The sequence below is a fragment of the Palaemon carinicauda genome, chromosome 26 (genome assembly GCF_036898095.1).
Source record: "Palaemon carinicauda isolate YSFRI2023 chromosome 26, ASM3689809v2, whole genome shotgun sequence".
In the NCBI taxonomy this organism is placed as follows: Eukaryota; Metazoa; Arthropoda; class Malacostraca; order Decapoda; family Palaemonidae; genus Palaemon; species Palaemon carinicauda.
Genome location: NC_090750.1, coordinates 99788926 through 99804820, shown reverse-complemented (window position 1 = coordinate 99804820; position 15895 = coordinate 99788926). Strand labels below are relative to the sequence as shown.

The following is a 15895-nucleotide window of genomic DNA, read 5'->3' as shown; positions in this document are numbered from 1 at the left end:
CTTATTCCTGATCTAGATATTAATCTCTGGCACCGTCGTTCAATTAGTTCATTATGCATGTTGCGTAAGATTTTTCATAACTCTGACCATCCTTTACATTCAGATCTCCCAGGACAATTCTATCCTGTTCGTAATACTAGGCAGGTAGTTAATTCTAATAGCCAGGCCTTCTCCATCACGAGGCTCAATACTACGCAGTACTCTAGAAGTTTTATTCCAGCTGTGACCAAGTTGTGGAATGATCTTCCTAATCGGGTGGTTGAATCAGTAGAACTTCAAAAGTTCAAAGTTGGAGCAAATGCTTTTTTGTTGACCAGGCGGACATGAGTCTTTTTATAGTTTATTTATGACATATTTGTTTTTGATGTTGTTAATAGTTTATATATGACATGTCTGTTTTGACGTTGTTACTTATTTCAGAATGATTTATTGTTAATTTGTTCTCTTCATTTATTTATTTCCTTATTTCCTTTCCTCACTCAGCTATTTTTCCCTGTTGGAGCCCCTGGACTTATAGCATCTTGCTTTTCCAACTAGGGTTGTAGCTTGGATAGTAATAATAATAAGTGGTAAGACGCCCCCTTAAATTGGCAAGGCAGTTTTAGAAAAAAATGTTATTTTCATTAGTAAAATAAATTTTTGAATATACTTACCCGATAATCATGTAGCTGTCAACTCCGTTGCCCGACAGAATTCTACGGAAGGGATACGCCAGCGATCGCTATACAAGAGGGGGGTGTACTCACAAGCGCCACCTGTGGCCAGGTACTGCAGTACTTCTTGTTGACACCACTTCAATTTTTCCTCGGTCCACTGGTTCTATGGGGAGGAAGGGTGGGTCAATTAAATCATGATTATCGGGTAAGTATATTCAAAAATTTATTTTACTAATGAAAATAACATTTTTCAATATTAAACTTACCCGATAATCATGTAGCTGATTCACACCCAGGGAGGTGGGTGAAAACCAGTGTACATGTATATCAAGAAGCTAAGTATCCCGTATTTCATATTATCAGTTATTCAAAATAACAATGAAATTACAAGTACCTGGTAAGGAAGTCGACTTGAGCCATTACTCTGCCTTAAATAAGTTCGTCTTCCTTACTGAGCGCAGCGTTCCTCTTAGGAGGCTGAACAACTCTAAGGTGCTGAAGTATCAAGGGCTGCAACCCATACTAAAGGACCTCATCACAACCTTTAACCTCGGCGCTTCTCAAGAAAGAATTGACCACCCGCCAAATCAACAAGGATGTGGAAGGCTTCTTAGCCGACCGTACAACCCATAAAAAGTATTCAAGAGAAAGGTTAAAAGGTTATGGGATTATGGGAATGTAGTGGCTGAGCCCTCGCCTACTACTGCATTCGTTGCTACGAATGGTCCCAGGGTGTAGCAGTACTCGTAAAGAGACTGGACATCTTTGAGATAGAATGATGCAAACACTGACTTGCTTCTCCAATAGGTTGCATCCATAACACTCTGCAGAGAATGGCTCTGTTTGAAGGCCACTGAAGTAGCCACAGCTCTCACTTCATGTGTCCTTACCTTCAGCAAAGCAAGGTCTTCTTCCTTCAGATGAGAATGTGCTTCTCTAATCAGAAGCCAGAATAGTAAGAAACTGAGTTCTTAGAACTTGGAAAAGAAGGTTTCTTGATAGCACACCATAAGGCTTCTGATTGTCCTCGTAAAGGTTAAGACCTTTTTAGATAGTACCTAAGAGCTCTAACTGGGCAAAGTACTCACTCCAGTTCATTCCCCACCAAGTTGGACAGGCTTGGGATCTCGAACGACTTAGGCCAAGGACGTGAAGGAAGCTCGTTTAGCAAAAACCGAGCTGCAAGGAACATGTAGCCGTTTCAGATGTGAAAACAATGATCCTGCTGAAGGTGTGGATCTCACTTACTCTTTTAGCTGTTGTCAAGCACACGAGGAAAAGAGTTTTTAATGTGAGGTCCTAAAAAGAGGCTGATTGGAGAGGTTCAAATCTTGATGACATAAGGAACCTTAGGACCACGTCTAGATTCCAGCCTGGAGTGGACAACCGACGTTCCTTTGAGGTCTCAAAAGACCTAGGGAGGTCCTGTAGATCTTTGTTGGTGGAAAGATCCAAGCCTCTGTGGCGGAAAACCGCTGCCAACATACTTCTGTAACCCTTGATCGTAGGAGCTGAAAGGGATCTTACTTTCCTTAGATATAACAGGAAGTCAGCAATCTGGGTTACAGTGGTACTGGTTGAGGAAACTGCATTGGTCTTGTACCAGCTACGGAAGACTTCCCCTTGAGACTGATAGATTCTGAGAGTGGATGTTCTCCTTGCTTTGGCAATCGCTCTGGCTGCCTCCTTCGAAAAGCCCCTAGCTCTTGAGAGTCTTTCGAAAGTCTGAAGGCAGTCAGACGAAGAGCGTGGAGGTTTGGGTGTACCTTCTTTACGTGAGGTAGACGTAGAAGGTTCACTCCTAGAGGAAGAGTCCTGGGAATGTCGACCAGCCATTGCAGTACCTCTAAGAACCATTCTCTCGCGGGCCAGAGCGGAGCCAACCAACGTCAGCCGTGTCCCTTTGCGAGAGGAGAACTTCTGAAGTACCCTGTTGACAATCTTGAACGGCGGGAATGCATACAGGTCGAGATGGAACCAATCCAGCAGAAAAGCATCCACGTGAACTGCTGCTGGGTCTGGAATCGGAGAACAATACAACAGGAGTCTCTAGGTTATCGAGGTAGCGAACAGATCTATGGTTGGCTGACCCCACAGGGCCCAAAGTCTGCTGCAAACATTCTTGTGAAGGGTCCACTCTGTGGGGATGACCTGACCCTTCCGGCTGAGGTGATCTGCCATGACATTCATACCGCCCTGAATGAACCTCGTTACCAGCGTGAGCTTTCGATCTTTAGACCAGATGAGGAGGTCCCTTGCGATCTAGAACAACTTCACGAAAGAGTCCCTCCCTGCTTGAAGATGTAAGCCAGGGCTGTGGTGTTGTCAGAGTCCACCTCCACCACTTTGTTAAGCTGGAGGGACTTGAAGTTTATCAAGGCCAGAAGAACCGCCAACAACTCCTTGCAATTGATGTGAAGTGACCTTTGTTCCTGATTCCATGTTCCCGAGCATTCCTGTCCGTCCAAAGTCGCACCCCAGCCCGTGTCTGATGCGTCCGAGAGGAGAAGGCGGTCGGGTTTCTGAACAGCCAAAGATAGACTTCCTTGCGAAGAAAGCTGTTCTTACACCACGCGAGAGAAGACCTCCTCTCTTCGGAAACAGGAACTGAGACCGTCTCTAGCGTCATGTCCTTTATCCAGTGAGCAGCTAGATGATACTGAAGGGGGGAGGTGGAGTCTCCCTAACACGATGAACAGGGCCAGCGATGAAAGTGTCCCTGTTAGACTCATCCACTACCTGACTGAGCATCGGTTCCTTCTCAGCATGCTCTGGATGCATTCTAGGGCTTGGAAGATCCTTGGGGCCGACGGAAAAGCCCGAAAAGCTCGACTCTGAAGATCCATACCCAGGGAGACAATGGTCTGGGATGGGACGAGCTGAGACTCCTCAAAATTGACCAGGAGGCCCAGTTCCTTGGTCAGATCCATAGTCCATCTGAGAATCTCCAGACAGCGACGACTTGTGGGAGCTCTTAAAAGCCAGTCGTCTGACGGAGCCGGACACAAGATCATGGTACTGCTGCACAGTCTGTGAACTGTCAACCATGGGGAAGCGAGGAAGTACAGTGACAACCCGAAGCTGTCTAGACTGTCTGGGTCGTACAGACAACTCCTTATCGGGTTGCTGAGGTTGCCGCACTGCGTCACAACAAGTCACTTCTGCTGGTTGTTGAACGTCTTCCCAGTGACACACTGACTCCGTAAACAAAAAAATCCTCTAACAAGGACTAAGCTAGGACTGCATGTCTTGCAACACAGCTCAAGGTCTATGGGAGCAGGTGTGGTAACAGACGGGGTTAGCGACTGAAGTGGAACCATTACCTTCCCTGGGAGCATGTTATGCTTAAATAAAAGTCCATAGGAGGCTACGCAGCTAAAGGCTCCTCTCCAAATGACAGAGTCCTCAAGGGAATATCAGAAGGAGGGAGAAAAGCACTTTCTCATCTACAGGGACCATATCCGAGAAAAGCTAAGTTCTCTCAGTGAGGGTTTCACTGGTGCAAAAGCAGCAGACTAGAAGGCAACGTTATGAAACTGCTTGACAGTCTAGTGAGTTGGCAACAACCAAAGATGTGTGACTGAGAAGCATGCGGTAAGGTATGCAGAGCATGTTGTATGCAGAGCATGCTGTATGCAGAGCATGCTGTATGTAGAGCATGCTGTAAGGTAAGCAGAGCGTGTTGCATGGCGTGTAACATTTCTCAGAAATTCCATGACCAGTGCTAGAGTGAGTAATATCGCATTACCGTCCATTGAAAGTGCACGTGCCGAGGGAATTGATTTAGACTGTTTTGTTGATGAATTTGATAGCCGGCATGATAATCGTAGAATTAAGCTACACTAAATGTACTATAATCTACTTCACCTCAGGAAAGGGAAACTCGCCCTGTTGGCAACACTGCATTACTACATGCATGCTTGCATGGGGTTTAAAATCAACATAATATTACCTTACATTCATAACTCATGATTCATTTTTGTTTAGAAGATATTTTTGCCATATTTTGCGATTTGTTAAAAATATATTGCAAGGAATACATATATATTTTTATATAAGTAATACAAATAACCTCCATTATCATAATGTTTGTGTAGGCATACATGTATATGATTACAAATGCAAGTTATGAAAGTAATGAGGTGTTATTATTGTCATTTGTTATTCCCAAGTTGAATGGGAAGAAGCTCAAGTTGAGGAAAAAGTGGCAGATGCATGCGTTGAGGTGGCTGACTCATAGCATGAGGTTGCTGCCTCAAGAGTTGCGCTTGCTGTAAGGATTGCGGATGCGCAGTAGCAGGTTCCTGAGGAACGAGTTAAGGTTCCTGAGGTGTGAGCTGCGAGAGTTGAGATAGCGGCTGCGCAGAACGCAGTTCTTGTCTCGCGAGTTGAGGTTCCTGAGGAGCTAGCCTAAGCTGCAGCGAGTGCTGAGGTGGCTGCCTCATTGATGGAAGAGGTTGTCGTACCTCAAGAGATTGTGGCCTCGCTGGTGGAACCGCAAGCGGAAGCGGAGGAAGTAAGGCATAAGACTCCTGCTCCCATTGCTGAGGTTGCCTTAAGGAAGGTTAAGGTTGCTGCACAACGCTGGTAACTGGCAACTCAGAACGCGGTAAGGTAGCCTGAGGAACCTCAACTTCGTACGCCTGGCAGACTGGACTGCGGTGAGGCGGAGCTCTCGCAGGAGGAGGCGGAGGTTGCTGTACACCGCTGGTAACTGGCAACTCAGAACGCGGTAAGGTAGCCTGAGGAACCTCAACTTCGTACGCCTGGCAGACTGGACTGCGGAGAGGCGGAGCGTTCGCAGGAGGAGGTGTAACCTTCTCAGCCTGAAACTCACGCATTAAGACCCCAAGCTGCGACTGCATGGACTGCAGCAAAGTCGTCTTGGGATCAACAGACGAAAAGGTCTGTTGTGGCATCGCCTTACCTCTCTTAGGAGGTGTGCAGTCACCTGAGACTGAGGAGAGTCAGAGCTAACCCAATGACTGCATCCGGGTTGTTGAACTCTAACTTCGTACGTCTGACATAGGTCTGGACTTTACGTTTAAGAGGTCTTGAGACCTGAGACCAGCGTTTTCTCCCCGAAATTTCTTCTGCAGACGAGCAAAATAAGGGCTCAATCGTCTGCGGGTGGGAGTGACGGTCTCTTAAGACACGCCCGCAACCACCGAGGATACTTCTGTGCGCCGATCAAGGCCTGCCGAACCCTTTTGCCCTTCGACATTGCTTCTCCCCTGGGCTTGGGAGCTTGCAAGAGGTCCCGGACTGGGAGGACGACTGGCACGCACAGAAGTACCCTCACGCACAACACTGACACACTTTGCGCTAATCACTTATCACTTTTGATTTTCTGTTTGCACTTATTTCACTGAACTCGAAACTTTAAGTGGTTTGTACCTGAAACACGCAATTCTATCCTTTCTCAAAAGTTAGTAATTGCGAAAACAGAATTACAATGTAACAGAAAAATCTAATGAAAGATAAATAATTCAGTGGCTGGAAAGAGACTAAACACTAGATCAAATAAACTACGTTTAAAATCTCTCACCGCATAAAGCTTGAGAACAAGAAAAAACTCTAGAAACGTTTACCTTCTTCCCCTAAAGAGACTAGGGAGAAGAGCAAAAACGATAACAACGTTACTCGCTTGAACGAAACGTTTATCCTCCTCTTTCTCCCTCCGTCTCTATCTCTCTCTCTCTCTCTCTCTCTTGACTTAGAACCTGAGAGAAGAGCCCAATCATATATATCGTTAAAACATATTATTGTTAAAGGAAAAAACTGAAATATTTCCCAAAATGAAAAGTTCCTTTATTAGAATTAAAACCATTAAGTTAAGAAAGAATGAACAAAACGCTAGACACGGTTACTCTTACTGCAACGTGACACCGTGAAAATTCTCTCTCTATCGTAACGATAGAGCGCAAGTTGAACGTTCTGAACGTCAACAACTGCAGAGACAAAACAAAACGTTAGTTCAACTTTGAAAACAGTACGAGACTATCAAAGAAATTCTTTCAAAAACATTAAAATAGCATAATATGTTAACAGGTAAAACCGAAATGACGGGCTCAATGTTAATTAACTTCGGTACCAAGAAGAGACCGCCTACTATTAGGAAAGGTCGAATATAAACAAAAATATAAAAATTAATTTTAATAAGTTTATAATAAAAGGAAGTTAATCGAAGAGGCCTATAAAAGGCGGAGATATAAAATAAATCTATAACTTTTGTTAAGCAAAATTAAGAAAGAGAGTCTATACTCTCTTAGACACCAACACTTCCGTCTAAGGGAAGGGTCGGCCATTTAGAGGTGAAAGAGAGTTCATACTCTCTTCGTCACCATAATTAATCAAATTAATTCCAAAAGTTAGCTAAGCTAATAATACTGTAAAACTTCCTGAATAGCGAAAGCTGAAATCTTAGAGCAATACTTCACCAAAAACCGTGAACAAGACTCCAAAATTATAAGCGTATCCATGAACGTCTTGCCGGAAGCACGACAGAGGAAAAATTGAAGTGGTGTCAACAAGAAGTACTGCAGTACCTGGCTGGCCACAGGTGGCGCTTGTGAGTACACCCCCCTCTTGTATAGCGATCGCTGGCGTATCCCTTCCGTAGAATTCTGTCGGGCAACGGAGTTGACAGCTACATGATTATCGGGTAAGTTTAATATTGAAAAAAATGAGGATTATTGTCTTGCAAAGACAAATATACATTTAATAAAATAGATTGCTTTTATCACTGAATGTCTAATTTTACCTTTTTATTATTACAATAATAAATTCATGTAATTTTTTATATGTATTCTTTTTACCCAGTGAATCATATGCCATGAATACTTCATCAATAGTTAATCAATGGTAGATCACATATTGGAAGAGCACCAACTTTTCTATGCCACTTTCTGGGGACAAGTAAGTGAAACACTATCCATGGAAACTATATGTCAATATATGAAAAAAGGCAATTACACAATGATGGGAAAACATGTCAGTGATAAGAATAATTATATAATAACAACCAGTTAAAGTTGCTCTGACTCTGGAATAATTCTCAATCAGTACTCAAACTATCATTTTTTCCCTCTTTGCTCTTATACTTAGGAGCCCCTAGATATTTCCAGAGATTTTATGGTTTTTCCTGGATAGACATGGAGATCACTAAACTTTACTATTAAGTCTTGTTTCTTCTGCTTTTATTTTCTAGTTTAATTTGCTCTTAATCTTACTAATACCGTAATTTACTAAGTTGCATCGCAATGAAAAAAGCATAACGCACAATACAAAATTAACCGCTTGATCTGCAAACCACACAATTTAACTCGACTGACAGGAACACGCACCGTTTTTTGCCTAACAACACAAAGCTCTTCTGCTCTCGTATGCTTTACAAGCAATGCGAGACATTAAGGGTATAGATCGGTCTAACCTAATCCACACATCGACATTAAGAAGCATAGCCTACTTATCTTGGTGGTGGAGCTTTTTCAAGAAGAGTTCCTCGATGTAAAGACGTTTTTCGCATATGTATGTGTATGTATATGTATTTTTATATGTATATGTATATGTATATATATATATATATATATATATATATATATATATATGTATATATATATATATATATATATATATATATATATATATATATATATATATATATATTCATATAAAATGCACAGTAAAGACGTTTTCAAGTTGTGTACTGAGCGGCTGCTTATACTGAAATGATTCAGTTTTAATGAATGAGTGCTAGAAGTCACCTATTGTCTAAAGACTTGACTGTTCTTCAAACCGCTTGCTATCGTAAAACTTAATACTTATCTATTTATTCATTTATTTTAAAAAGTTATTATACTATTCTGGGTAAATGCTTTAATAGTAAATCCTTTGTTTTTCATTTATGTTAGATTACAACCAATTCATCTACTTTACTATTTTCATTATGGGTCCCACGACCTTGAGGAGTTTGTTCGATGCTTATTTTAGCTGGAACAAAACAATAATTCAATCGCTGGTACGAGTCTATTGCCATTAGGGAATTATTCATTGTTAACCCCATGGCTATAATTACCTAAATCTTAACACTACCTATGTTTTTTGTTTTTTTTTACTACAGTGAGCCCTCGCTACTTCGCGGTTCGACCATCGCAGACTTTTTTCATTAAATACGGCATCCGATTTCATCAGCAAACCACTATTTTTGGGGGAAACATCATTTTATTCTAGAAAATTGCTACTCTTTAAATAGTTAATTGCACATTAAGAAAGCGTGTACTTTTGTTTTTAAATTTCGGGTGTGTTTTAAAAATCGAGTATTGTTGACTTCTTTTTGGTTTACTTTTGGCTGTGATCAGATCAGCTGATGTCTAGCTGCCAGTCTCAAGAATATGCGCGTACGAAGTATTGTTTATACCATTTCTTAACTTATTCAAACCATCTATACAGTTGATATTACATAAGCACCAATGTGTTATAACCTATCATATTTCTTTGTTTATTACATTTAAAACAACTCTCTCTCTCTCTGGGTACTTTTCACTACCTCTCATTCCTTACCTCTATCTCACTAACAAATGAAATCTTTGTTGCTTCACAAAGTTTCATTTATATTGAAAATCAATCATGATTCAATTTTCCTTACTTTCTCCAATCTCGCACTGTGTCACATCGAACGTTATAGCGGTAACTTAATTGTTCGACAACTTTAAAAATCGGGCTAGTACTTGCTTCTTCTCTTACTTTTTTTTTTTTTTAGATGGCTTCAAAATTGAGGGGGGTACAAGTTGACTTATAATTGAAGTTAGGAAAAGTATTTTGGATATGGAATGGAGAATCATCTTTAGTAACAGTTTAGAATTATCGTAAATTATCATTCGGTCATTAGCGGCAGTTTGTTATTGTTGATTAAACGGCAAAAAAATAGAAAAAAAAAATGTTTTCCTGCTTTGCTACGTATGTAGGATTTTATATAGATACGGTAAATAATATTTGTAATAACATATTTACTAAAAGCTTTTAATATCATTATTTATCACTTTCATCATGCGCGTTTAATGCCTTCGTTTGTTTATTACGATCGAAGATGGAGCGTACAGTAAACGAATGGAAGGTTTCCGTTTCGTGCGTCGTCATAACGAAAAACATTATATAAATGGCATTCATTTCATCTATTTGGAAGTCCTAAGAAAAATTAAGTAAAACATTGGTAATAACAAAATCAGCATATAATCAATACTTGGTAAGATTGCTGTTGATGCAAAAACTAACCTATACACAGATGTGTAAATGCGTCTGTTTCTTCGTTATGATCAGAGATAAACGTAAACAAAACATTAGTTGTCCTTTTTTATCGTGCTTTTTGGCGTGTTTAGGAAACGCATGATATAAAATCACCTTTAATATTTGTGCCTGTTTTAGTTTAGGGTACTGTAGTACATGCATTAAGTGTTCTGTACATTAAAGGGTAGTTTGTTAACAGTGCTACGTAAAGGGAAGGTTTTAAAAGTCTGAATATACATGTTAAATAAATACGTAAGTATGGTGTCCCTACTTCGCGGATTTTCAGCTATCGCGGCCGGGTTTGGAACCTATCTACCGCGATAAACGAGGGTTCACTGTACTAACTGGAAAGAGGCTCCTGTGGCCTCTGCAAAAATGACAAAAGGTGCAAAACAGAATTTTTTTATCAAAATCCGAGGGTGTAAGCATGATAGCAGCCACCTGTATGTATGATGGCGGCCGAGTAACAACACGGCAGTGTAAGGGAGGTCGCATGGGAGCATCGACCCTCCGTTAGGTAATTAGACAAGGACACGGCTTGTAGGTTAGGTTGGGGGAGGAAGTTTAAGTCAGTTGGCGTCCCTTTTTAATGCACTTGGGAGGAACTGGCCACTAATATACAAAGGCTCCAAAATCTGCAGCTGCGTTAACAGAGGTTTCCGCCAGTAGTATATGGGATTGAAAACAGTGTATTGGAAAAGAGGAATGTGTGTATGATAGCGGCCACCTGTACGTTTGATTACAGCTAACTTAGAATACTCGAGTGTGAGAGGGGTCGCAGGGGGGTGTTAGCTCCCCCATAAGGTAAGTACGTAAAGACGCGGCTTGTAGTTAGGTTAGTTGATGTCCACTTTTGATCCACACGGAAGGAACTGGCCGCTGATGTACAAAGGCTCCAGAAAAGATCTATTCAATTATGCGAGTTTTAATGTCCTAACGAATATTGCCATTTTCTATAAAACTCAAAATTCTTGCAAAACTTTGGTTGTGTTTAATGAATTTCTGACCATTAAACAAGTGCAAACCAGTCCTTTATATTCTCCCCCATCCTCATTTATCACCATTATTTAAGATATCGGTGAAAAACCTGGTTTTTGCTTAGAATATGAATTCTCTACAGAGGCATTTAAAAAATCTAAAGCTATTTTACACGAGTTTTCACTATTTTTCATAATTATTGTAATCATATCTGATAAAAATAAATAATACTGCATGTGTATGCTCCCAGCCTGTGGCCAGTCAACATATCTCTTCCTAATAAGATTTCGAAAGTATTACTATAACTTACCGTAATCCGACATCTCATCAAACTTTCGACGACTCATTTTGCTTGATTTCCTTTGATTGTAGGAGGAAGAAAAGGACGTAGCTACGACGAACACGATTTTGGGAGTTGAGACTTCGTAAACGAAAACACCGAACTGAGCCGCTACTGCACTGTCACCCTTGCTAACTTCTTCTTCTTCTTCTTTCTGAATGGGAAGAATTCAAGAAGGATATAATATGAAGGAGAAACCAGACAATATAGAGGGAATAAGAGTAGTAAGCAATATTAAATACCTAGGTATCAAGGTAGATGATAGTAGGAATATGTTCAAAACACAGAAAAGTGAAATGATAGTTAAGGCGCAAAAGCTAGCTAATCTTACAAATTCGATCATAGAAAAAGTTGTAATAAGATACTGATAGGGAAAACATACTGGAAAAGTGTAGCACTACCTTCTATATTATATGGAACAAATGTGATTAACTTAACGGAAACGGATATAGAAAAGTTGCAGAGAATAGAGAATGGAGTGTATAGAAGGATATTAGGGGCTGTAAAGAATACAGTAATTGTAGCCTTGAGAGGGGATGTAGGAGCATCTGCTATGAAAACAAGGGTAATGGATGGTAAGGTGAGGTACCTTAATAGCATTTTTAAGGGAGAAAAGGAACTACTAACAGCAATAGTCAATGATATGGAAGAAAAGGAGAGGAAGTGGTGGATGCATGTGAAGAAGTATGCTGAAGAATGTGGGATGGCGATGAGAGAAGTCAAGAGATGTACGAAAGAGGACATAAAGAAGAGAACAAGAGAATGGGACACAAGCAAATGGAAGAGTGAAATGGAGTGTAAGGAGAGTCTAATTTTGTATAAAAACTGGAAAAGTGAAATCAAGGAGGAGGAAGTGTATGACAATACATTTTCGTCAATTTTATTATTCAGAGCCAGGACAAACCCATTGGGCTTGAATATAGAAAACAGACACCAAGATGGAAATATAAACTGTGTATTCTGTGATGTAGAAGAAAATGCTAACCACTTCATGTTATATTGTCCACAGTTTAGTGATATAAGAATAAAAGCAATTGAGCTTCAACAACCATACGAAGAAGATAGTGCACAAACAGTTGGAAAATTCCTTTTTTGTGAAGAGAATATTGAAAATAAGAAAAGTATACTACAACAAATGTGGATGAAAAGAGAAAAACTAGTGAAAATAAGGAACACACAAAACTAAAAGACACAGAGGCGCGTTGTAAAGGCTATGCCTCATCCCAGAACCTGAACCTGAAACAATTATCCTGAATATTCAAGAAAAAGAAGGAAGATGGTGGAAACAACCTGCAAAGTACTTAGAAGAATTAAGTATAGACATAAGACAGATAAGAAGAATGAACAAGGCAGAAATGAAATCGGAAACCAGAAAGTGGGATACTGAAAAGTGGAAAGAAGAAATAGGAAGTAAAGTGAGCTTGGTAATATTATAGAACGTGGAAGAAAGAAACTAAAGAAGAGTTACTTTATGACTATAAATTTGCTTGTGATATTTTTAGAGTAAGAACTAATACTTTAAAACTAAATATTGTAAACAGACACAATGGGGGGAATGTAAATTGTAATTTTTGTGAAAATGAGGAGGAAGATTTGATACATTTTTTGTTGTTTTGCCAGGAATATAGAAAAGAAAGGAATGAAGTAATTGAGCTACAACAACCATACGACGAAGACCTAAAGAAAATAGTAGGATTTTTTTTATTTAGTGAAACAAATATAGGAAAGAAAAAAGAAGTATTAAACCTGATGTGGAGTTAAAGACGAAACAGCATAAGAAGATAGAATTTAGAGGCGTCGTTGTAAAGGCTACGATGCCTCACCCCAGAACCTGAATCTGAACCTGAAGCTGCTGCCTGCTGGTCTCCTGAAAAAACAATTGTAGTGTTGCCATAGCCAAAACCACATGAAGGAATCGTTAATCCTACTATATCGGAAAATCCTACGTTTACGACATTCATATCCACTGTTAAATGTGCGTTAACTTCATCAATTAACGTGCAAATTGTACAATTTCATATTTTAGAAACTTAGAATATTCATAATAAATTTCATATTTTTGTGTAATTTAAACATGAAACTTGGCATGCATGTCATTAAACTGTCCAGTGGTTACATTATAAATGTCACATATATATTGTTATAGTCCGTGTTGCAATGATCATCCTATGTTATAGTAAACACAGTCCTAGTTCCTGTAATATAGCGGCTTGTTTATGCTGCAATGGTAAAACATACTATTATACCATACATTTGAATATGCAGATGATTGTCATACTTCACGTGAAACCCATAATTTGACCAATAATATTTCAACATCTAATCTTGAATGCAAAATATATAGGCTATTCTAAATAAGTGCAAACTCGAAGATATTCCTCATGCATTGAAACCCTATTGGAAAAATCTTTGGTATCACATGTAATTACCTGAACATTTCTCGGCAGAAGAAGATAAAAAAGGAGATGAAGACTTAAAATCAGAATGTGAAAGGTTAATACAGAAGACAGGAGAAACATCTCCTTTACCAGTAGGCCTATTATGGAATTTTGACGCCCACATGGGATTTTTAGCACACTAACAAGTTGACAGAAATGGGGAGATGGTGCTCGCTTGGATGAGTAACCACAACCTAAAATGGAGATGGAAGATGTTCAGGATTTAGTGTTATTGATTTGATCTTGCAAATATGCTCTATAAACAATTTAAATGCATGAAAATAGATGAAGATAAAACAGTATTGGACATATCAGATCATAACTTAACAGTAGAATTTGTTTATATATGACATATCTGTTTTTGACGTTGTTGATAGTTTAGATAGGACATATCTGTTTTGACTCTGTTACTGTTTTTAGAATGATTTATTGTTAATTTATTCTCATCATTTATTTATTTCCTTATTTCCTTTCCTCACTGGGCTATTTTTCCCTGTTGGAACCCTTGGGCTTATAGCATCATGCTTTTCCAACTAGGGTTGTAGCTTGGCTAGTAATAAAAATAATAATAATAATAACTAGAAGTAAAAACAAATAAAGAGGAGGATTAAGGAAAGAAAGGAACTTGATAGAAAAAAAAAGAAATGAAAAAGATATTAGATTAAAACAGAATTAGAAGAAAAATAAAATCATAAGAAAGAAGTACAAATATTGGTGAAAGATGGTATATTACAACTTTATATAAGAAAAGGGGGACCATATAAGAGATGATAAAAATAATAAAACTATAGGAAAGCATAAACAAATTAAGAAATAGCAACGAAATAAAAAGCGAGTGAATGAAATTATATAGCGATAGAGGAAATAAATCATCAGATGAAGATGCTAATGAAGAATTGGTAAAATTCTGGGAAACAGTCTACAATACACGTGAAAATAGAAGGAGAAGGAGAGTGAATACCAGGATAATTTGGGAAGAGAAGACGCCATTATAATAGGCAACGAATAGAGTATACATGAACACCTAAGGGAGCATTATGATATTATATTAAATGTCAAAGGAGTAATCAAACCCACGCATGCCCCAGAAATAAACAAAAGTATATTAGAAAAATGCCTAAAACGTCTAAAGAAAGGTAAAACGGCTGGGCCAGATGGACTAAAGACAGACTATTATAAAGCTATGATGATAAGTGATATATGTAAGAATACACTAGTAAACTGTTACAAAGAAGAATTAGCCAGTAAAGAAAAACCCAAAAGCTGAAAAGAATCCAGAACAAATGTTAAAAAAAAAAAAAAACCAACAGCAAAGGAATTGAGACCAATAACACTCATCAATGTATCATATGAAATATACATGGCTTTTGTCAAGGATGAAATAGAAGGACATTTAAGAAATAAAAATGTAATAGAAGATAGTCAAGCTGGATTTACAGAGGGAGGAAGGATTGAGGATAATATACTAATTTTACAGTACATGGTTGATAAAACTTAAAAAAAAAAAAAAAAAAAAAAAAAAAAAAAAAAAAAAAAAAAAAAAAAAAAGAGTTGCTTCTTTACATTAAAAAATCTTTTGACTCCATAAAAAGAGAAGCACTGATCGAAATATTTAAAAAATACAAAGTACATACTAGTATGATAAACTCTATAGCTGAAGTATAAGTGGGAGACTACTACATTAGACATAGGGGAAAAAGTAGAACTAAAAATGAGCGTAAGTATTAGAATAAAACAAGGCTGTACTGGTTCTACAACATTGTTCAAATTAATTACTTATCTGATCATAAAGCACGTAAAAAAGAAGACAATGGTTTTAAAAATGACATTATAAAGTTAATAGTGATATTTTTTCCTGATGATGTCCTAGTGCTTGCTGAGAGTATAGAGGATGCTGAATTGAAAATAGGGAAAGGGACAGATATACGAAAGCAGTGTGGTTTAGACATAAAGAGAGATAGAATTAGCGTACTTATATATAATATGTAGGAGACACCAGATAACATAGAGGGAATAAGAATAGTAAACAATATTAAATACTTAGGTATCAAGGTAGATGACCGTAGAAACACGTTAAAAAAAGTGAAATGATTGTTATGGCACAAAAACTAGCAAATCTTACAAATACAATCATAGAAAAAGTTGCAATAAAATACTGGTAGGGAAAACATATTTGGAAAACTGTAGCATTACATTCT

At 38.5% G+C, this 15895-nt stretch overlaps 1 protein-coding gene across 2 annotated transcripts in view; it reads right to left on the bottom strand.

Annotated features, from left to right (window-relative positions):
• Window positions 1–11413, bottom strand: part of LOC137619720 (nuclear cap-binding protein subunit 1-like) — a 180622-nt gene extending 169209 nt beyond the window's left edge. For both annotated transcript variants that reach the window (XM_068350011.1, XM_068350012.1), the window contains exon 1: window positions 11230–11413. In XM_068350011.1, coding sequence (XP_068206112.1) covers window positions 11230–11266 — 37 coding nt within the window. In that variant the 5' untranslated portion in view covers window positions 11267–11413. The remainder of the gene's footprint in view (window positions 1–11229) is intronic.
• Between the last annotated feature and the right edge of the window lie 4482 nt (window positions 11414–15895).